At 50.0% G+C, this 8,103-nt stretch overlaps 1 protein-coding gene across 1 annotated transcript; it reads right to left on the reverse strand.

Moving 5' to 3' along the window:
* Positions 1–6,263: 6,263 nt before the first annotated feature.
* LOC138353788 (collagen, type I, alpha 1a-like) lies at positions 6,264–7,484 on the reverse strand. Its single transcript, XM_069307191.1, has one exon. The coding sequence runs from the start codon at positions 7,482–7,484 to the stop codon at positions 6,264–6,266; it is 1,221 nt and encodes a 406-aa protein (XP_069163292.1).
* Positions 7,485–8,103: the final 619 nt, after the last annotated feature.

Raw genomic sequence — 8,103 nt, forward strand, 5'->3', positions numbered from 1 at the left:
TTACAGCTGCTCCACGTCTCAAGGGTGTCACCTTACAGCTGCTCCACCCCTCAAGGGTGTCACCTTACAGCTGCTCCACCCCTCAAGGGTGTCACCTTACAGCTGCTCCACCCCTCAAGGGTGTCACCTTACAGCTGCTCCACCCCTCAAGGGTGTCACCTTACAGCTGCTCCACCCCTCAAGGGTGTCACCTTACAGCTGCTCCACCCCTCAAGGGTGTCACCTTACAGCTGCTCCACCCCTCAAGGGTGTCACCTTACAGCTGCTCCACCCCTCAAGGGTGTCACCTTACAGCTGCTCCACCCCTCAAGGGTGTCACCTTACAGCTGCTCCACCCCTCAAGGAAACTATAAACTCATCTTAACAGTCATCAATATACATCAAACTTCTTGAATTAAAAACAAAACCAAAAAAAAAGTTTCTGAAATATTTGCATCTTGGAACAAGCTTAATGTAATTCATTTTTCTTTGGAGAAATAAATATATGTTTTCATATGTTTTGCCACACGTAATTAAAGATATATTAATTTACCATTCGAATAATTTTCATTGTCATTCTGAACTCGTGAATACCTGTGAACGATAACACATGTCAAACTTCGGAAAATTATTGAAAATCTTCCTTTTCATTATTCCCTGTCCTGTTAAGCCAGTTTATTCCACAAAAATTAAGGTCATCCATGACACAAATACTGCTTCACTTAGGCGATGAGTCACAATAACGTGGCTGAAGTATGTTGACTAGACCACACACTAGAAATTGAAGAGACGACGACGTTTCGGTCCGTCCTGGACCATTCTCAAGTCGATTTCTCAAGTCACAATCGACTTGAGAATGGTCCAGGACGGACCGAAACGTCGTCGTCTCTTCAATTTCTAGTGTGTGGTCTGGTCAACATTAATATAATATAACAAAAAATAACAGATCTCCTCCTGTAGCAGGAGACTACTGGGGCCAGATTCACGAAGCAGTTACCCCAAGTACTTACGAACGAACATCTTACCCTTAATCTTTGACGGCTTTGGTTACATTATATTAAACAGTTTACAAGCATGAAAACTTGCCAATCAACTGTTGTTATTGTTATAAACAGCCTCCTGGTGCTTCGGAGCTCATTAACTGTTTAATAATTGTAAACAATGCCGCCAAAGATTGAAAAAAGATATACTGATTCGTAAGTGCTTGCGTAACTGCTTCGTGAATCTGGCCCCTGATATCCCAATATGTAGTGTGATGGCGGCTCTCTGACATGACACAGAGACCTTGGGAGACACATATGGACACATACTCCTCCTCCTATGTCTCCTCCTATGTCTCCTCCTATGTATCCTCCTATGTCTCCTCCAGTGTCTTCAACAAAGACATTGTTGCCCAAAATGGGGTGTTAGGAATCAGGGTGAAAAAATATACCCTCAATACAGTGTTTTATATAGTAGTGGTAAACTTTTGTATATTAATTCTTTGAATGGCCAACCCGTCCTCATCAGACCAAGTCCATTCCATCCAGCGGTCGACCCCAGAGACGTATTCATAAATGTTAACATGCTGTTCATGCAAAACAGGAATTTTCTCAGTTGTAAATTATTATACAATACAATTTTATTTAGGTAAGGTACATACATACAATAAATATTTACAAGGATTGTTTGACTTATAGGTAGAGCTAGTACATACAATGCCTAAAGCCACTATTACGCAAAGCGTTTCGGGCATTAATTATTATTTTATATTTCCATATTGTACATATTAAGGCCCCTGGTTAAGTTAGAGGTTAAGGTTCTGTTCACGATTATCTGTATTTTTTTGTATTTCTTTTTATTATAAAATAGACATACAAATTAAACAAGGCACCGAAGCACCCGATCATAAAAGGAACCCTTACAGAACAACCCGTTCTCGCAAATGTAATAAGTCAATATTGACTTATTAAATATGTGCATAGGTGACATACTTAACATAATTGATACGCTTAAAAAGATTCATAGAAAACACCGACCTTACCTAACCTACTTAGTATGTTAAGATAAGCATCTTATTGCTTCGTAATTACAATTATTACCTAACCTATAATAGGTACAGGTTAAGTAATAATTGTAATTACGAAGCAATAAGATGCTTATCTTAAGATACTAACAAGGTTAGGTAAGGTCGGTGTTTTCTATGAATCTTTTTAAGGGTATCTATTATGTTTAGTATATCACCTATGCACGTAGTTAATAAGTCAATATTGACTTTACGAATTTGCGAGAACGGGTTGCACAGAAACAACTCAGCCAGGGGTACAACTGGGACATCTCAGCCAGGGGTACCACTGGGACATCTCAGCCAGGGGTACCACTGGGACATCTCAGCCAGGGGTACCACTGGGACATCTCAGCCAGGGGTACCACTGGGACATCTCAGCCCAGGGGTACCACTGGGACATCTCAGCCAGGGGTACCACTGGGACATCTCAGCCAGGGGTACCACTGGGACATCTCAGCCCAGGGGTACCACTGGGACATCCACCACACGTAATGGGGGCGACGGCCCGACACTCACACACTCTGGCGCAACAACTACCTCCGGGGCCACACCAGTTAACAGACTGGACGTACAAGGCGTAGAACCCGCCACAACAGGCGGAGCAGCAGACAAGCAATCAGGCGCCTCAGGCACAGCACCCACACCGTCCTCAGAAACGTCCGAAGTCAACAGGGGCGGAAAGTCCTCCTCACGAGAAACATTCACCCGACCAGTTGCTCCCACGTCGCACGCTGCAGCCAGATGACCCCCATTGACCCGACCAGTTGCTCCCACGTCGCACGCTGCAGCCAGATGACCCACATTGACCCGACCAGTTGCTCCCACGTCGCACGCTGCAGCCAGATGACCCACATTGACCCGACCAGTTGCTCCCACGTCGCACGCTGCAGCCAGATGACCCACATTGACCCGACCAGTTGCTCCCACGTCGCACGCTGCAGCGACATGACCCACATTACCACACCTGTAACAGGTGTAACAGGTGTGTGGTTGCCCATGATACTGGCAACGGAGCGTGTAACCCAACACGGACACAGAGGACGGAACACTACTCTTCAGAGACATGGTCAGGGTGCGGGAACCGTCAAGTATCCCGGTACAGTGCCCCGCAAGTACCTTGTACCAACGAATGCTTAGCACAGTACCAAACCGTCCAAACACAGCAGTTAGGAGAGCGTCGTTAAACTGGAAGGGGGCACCACGCACCGACACATACGTCAAGGTGACGCTGAGGTTCACTACCTTAACACAACCGTCGGCATCAGGGTAAACACGCCCCTCATACCGCCCCAGAAACCCCTGACAGGCCGCCTGATGGCAAAGCTTGACCACGGCGCGGTTCCCCTGCAGCAGCTGGACGCCCACCAATTCCGACAACTGCACATGGAGAACATCCTCCAGGGCAACACCAACCAACAAGTGGTCCACTGGCACCGTAAAGGCCAGACCAGCCGACGAGGTCCTCTTCAGTGGAGGCAGGTAAGTCCCCATGTCTCCTTAACTGGCGTACCACGCCCACCCAGGGGACAACACTCCCACAAACACCCTCCCCCCACAGTCATTAGGGTAGAATTGACGAGCAATACAAACGACACGTCTGCACCCAACAGCTGCCGACGAGCCAAACCCGATTATTTGTATTTGTAGTACGTGGGTGAAGCATTTACAGCGTTGTGGTTCGAACAAAAGTCGTCAGCGAAGCCTTTGTTCCGGAAGTGTTCGGACGTCATCAGTTGTGAGTCGTGCGTAAACTGTTTTTCATTTATAAACACCTGGGGGATTGGCGGGTGGATGGAATGGTCTTTGGGTCTTTGTTTATGAGGACGGGTTGTGAACTGCAGTCTTTGTTTAGAATGATACTTGAAGCTTTTGAATAGTACATGAAGTGTTAGAATGACACATGAAGCTTTAGAATAGTACTTGAAGCTTTAGAATGATACATGAAGCTTTAGAATGGTACTTGAAGCGTTAGAATGGTACATGAAGCTTTAGAATGATTATTGAAGCTTTAGAATGGTTCTTGAAGCATTAGAATGATTATTGAAGTTTTAGAATGGTACAGGAAGCTTTAGAATGGTACACGAAGTTTTAAAATAGTACACGAAGCCTTTGAATGGTACACGAAGCTTTAAAATGGTACATGAAGCCTTAGAATGGAACACGAAGCTTTAGAATGGTACACGAAGCTTTAGAAAGGTCGTAGATTTACATTAATCCTGTGAGGCAGCCCGTCCTCCAAACAAAGATCCAAAAGTGATTCCATCCACCCGCCAAACCCCCTGTTTATGAATGAAAAGCGGTTTACACACGACTCACAACTGCTGGCGTTCGAACATATCCGGAACAAGTGTTTCACTGACGAATTTTGTTCGAACCACAACGCTATAAATGCTTCACCCACGTACTACAAATACAAATAATCGCCAACAGAACCTAAACACCTAACCTATCCTATGCCTATATATACACAATATGCTAATATATTATAATATTAATTTATACTTGAGAAAATTCCCGTTTTGAATGAACAGCATGTTAAAATTTATTAATGCGTCTGTGGGGTCGACCGCTGGATGTAATGGACTTGAGTCGGGGACGGGTTGCTTCACGGACAGGAGTTGCCACTCCCTGAACTGAAATAAAACTGACTCTACTGATGTACGACGTACGACCAGTACGATGCTGGTTGATGTACGACGTACGACCAGTCCGATGCTGGTTGATGTACGACGCGGTTTTTGCGTGGTCTTGTGAAGTCCTGTGGGGTCCTGTGAAATCCTGTGGGGTCCTGTGAAATCCTGTGGGGTCCTGTGAAGTCCCGCGAAGTCCTGTAAAGCCCCGCGAAGTCCTGTGAAGTCCCGCGAGGTCCTGTGAAGTCCTACGTCATCAAGCAAAGTCCTACGAGGTCCGGTGAAGTGCTGTAAGGTTCTTCGAGGTCCTGTGGGTTCTATACATAAGGGTCCTATCAGTTCACTAGTTTTTAATGGGACTTGATAAGTCACCCATAATGTTCCGGACCCCTGGGTACATTTGTTGCAGTCCTTTTTTATATAGAGAGTCCTATAAAAAGTCCTGTAAAAAGTCCTATGCAACTTTTGGTTTCAAAAGCTCTTAGTAGCGTCGCTGTTGTGGGAGGCGGACCACGAGGTGAATGAGTTCCTTCCATGAAAGTCAGCAAAAGCTACAATAGAGCATTGACTCAGCTTCTGGGCCTGATGAATACATTGTCACGATACTTGAGTGTGTGTGTGTGATACGGGCTCACCATAGTCCGTGCTACATGGCCCTTTTGTTCCCAGTAGCGAATCTTAAACAACAACAACAACAACTTGAATGTGTGGTCTGGTTCACTCTCCTGGAAGAGTGAACCTCTCCGTATGTCGGAGTGTAGCTCCTGGACCCGTCAAGTGACACTAGAGCTAACTACGGTGACGTTAACTCGACGACCTCCGTGCATCGTGCAGGCGCAGACAGTTCCTTTGAACGGTGTATAACAGAGCTCCGTTGAGGCCACATGTCGCTATATGAGGTGAATATAGGCGGCACAGTCACACAGCACCTCAGTAGTAGGGATGGCAGTCCACAGGGGTCCTCCGGCCTGAAAAAAAGGTACCTGTGGACTGCACAGTCCACAGGGGTCCTCTCCCCCCCAAAAAAAAGGTACCTGTGGACTGCCATCCCTACTACTCACCTCGACCTTGTAAAGTTGTCCACGTGTGCAGGCGATGAGTCACAATAACTTGGCTATAGTATGTTGACCAGACCACACACTAGAAGGTGAAGGGACGACCACGTTTCGGTCCGTCCTGGACCATTCTCAAGTCGATTTTCCACGTACAATGCGTGTGTGCAGACACAGAGAATTGAACTGCATAGAGGAGCTAAGACGCCGCCGTCTCGTTGAGATAATCTGCGATTTCCTATATTGAAATGTTCATAAATGAAGGCGTTTGGATTGATATAAAGAGCAGCTGCTTCGTATAGGCCAATAGGCCCACTGTATCATGCGTTATTCTGCCGAAGAACGCTTCCCAGTGCTATATATGCACAGTTTAGCGTCTTATAACAATTATATATTCGAAATTACAAGATATATTGGAGTAAAAGCCCATTTAAAAGCCTCTGAGAATCTTAGTAAAAATATATAACCTATATAATGGTCGTTATATCTGGACCTTTGTTGGGGAGAAGAAATCCAAACACGAGACAATGGTCGCCTCCTCCATCATGTGGGCTGTCAGGTCCAGGCCCTGGCACTCCCAGTGTGGGAGCCCTGGGCCCTGGCACTCCCAGTGTGAGCCCCGGGCCCTGGCACTCCCAGTGTGGGGGCCCTGGCACTCCCAGTGTGGGCCCCCGGGCCTTGGCACTCCCAGTGTGGGGGACCTGGCACTCCCAGTGTGGGCCCCCGGGCCCTGGCACTCCCAGTGTGGGCCCCCGGGCCCTCGGCACTCCCAGTGTGGGCCCCCGGGCCCTCGGCACTCCCAGTGTGGGAGCCCTCGGCACCCTCTGGCACTACCAGTGTGGGGCCCCGGGCCCTCGGCACTCCCAGTGTGGGCCCCGGGCCCTGGCACTCCCTGGCACTCCCAGTGTGGGCCCCCGGGCCCTCGGCACACCCTGGCACTCCCAGTGTGGGGGCCCTGGACCCTCGGCACACCCTGGCACTCCCAGTGTGGGGGCCCTGGACCCTCGGCACACCCTGGCACTCCCAGTGTGTGGGACCTGGCACTCCCAGTGTGGGCCCCCGGGCCCTGGCACTCCCAGTGTGGGCCCCCGGGCCCTCGGCACTCCCAGTGTGGGCCCCCGGGCCCTCGGCACACCCTGGCACTCCCAGTGTGGGGGCCCTGGGCCCTCGGCACACCCTGGCACTCCCAGTGTGGGGGCCCTCGGCACACCCTGGCACTCCCAGTGTGGGGGCCCTGGGTCCTCGGCACACCCTGGCACTCCCAGTGTGGGGGCCCTGGACCCTCGGCTCACCCTGGCACTCCCAGTGTGGGGGCCCTGGACCCTCGGCACTCCCTGGCACTCCCAGTGTGGGGGCCCTGGACCCTCGGCACACCCTGGCACTCCCAGTGTGGGGGACCTGGCACTCCCAGTGTGGGCCCCCGGGCCCTGGCACTCCCAGTGTGGGCCCCCGGGCCCTCGGCACTCCCAGTGTGGGCCCCCGGGCCCTCGGCACACCCTGGCACTCCCAGTGTGGGGGCCCTGGGCCCTCGGCACACCCTGGCACTCCCAGTGTGGGGGCCCTGGGCCCTCGGCACATCCTGGCACTCCCAGTGTGGGGGCCCTGGGTCCTCGGCACACCCTGGCACTCCCAGTGTGGGGGCCCTGGACCCTCGGCACACCCTGGCACTCCCAGTGTGGGGGCCCTGGACCCTCGGCACACCCTGGCACTCCCAGTGTGGGGGCCCCGGACGGCAGCACATATCACAATAATCTCAAACAAGGATTTGTTATCCATTAGTTATCACCATAAATCATGGTTGATATTATCCTAAGTGAGGTGTCCCCGGCGGTGCCCGGGCTTCTGTCTGTCTGTCTCAAAACATAACAGAACAACATGATGTTGTACCACAGGGACATGTTCTGCGAGGACTCTAGACTTCATGAAGGGTAACGTAGTGTGTGTCAAGAGCCAGCAGTGTGATGCTAAACATCCCTCTCTCCCGGGATGGTTAGACAAGGTCATCGTATCCAGCACTGGCACACTTTGGAGGCTTTATGAGGATATCCTCATGAACACGAGAGGTAATAAAGTAATTGGAAAGCTCCAGGTACTTCATGTCTGAAGGGGCTAATGACTGGACATTCGGTAATGCAGAGAGATCGTGAAGGAGTTCTTGCTGGCAGAGTTTTCACGTTGAAGGCTAAGGTTCGGTAGGTAGTCACCCACCAAGACGGCTGAGCAACAGAGCTAACCACAATAGGGTAGAGTTGCAGAGGCACCAACTGCTGCCCAACCTGAACTTAGCTTTCCCTGGGCTGCAAGTGTATTTTGTAAGTGGTGATCATATCACCTTTTTTTTTTATTCTATCTTCTACTTTTGGCATGTGTGACGCCTCTAGCCTCTCCTCGTAAC

This window comes from Procambarus clarkii, chromosome 59 (genome assembly GCF_040958095.1).
Source record: "Procambarus clarkii isolate CNS0578487 chromosome 59, FALCON_Pclarkii_2.0, whole genome shotgun sequence".
Taxonomy (NCBI): Eukaryota; Metazoa; Arthropoda; class Malacostraca; order Decapoda; family Cambaridae; genus Procambarus; species Procambarus clarkii.

Excerpts from the sequence above, each read along its gene's own strand:
- LOC138353788 (XM_069307191.1), bottom strand. The coding sequence starts at position 7,484 with ATGGATAACAAATCCTTGTTTGAGATTATTGTGATATGTGCTGCCGTC.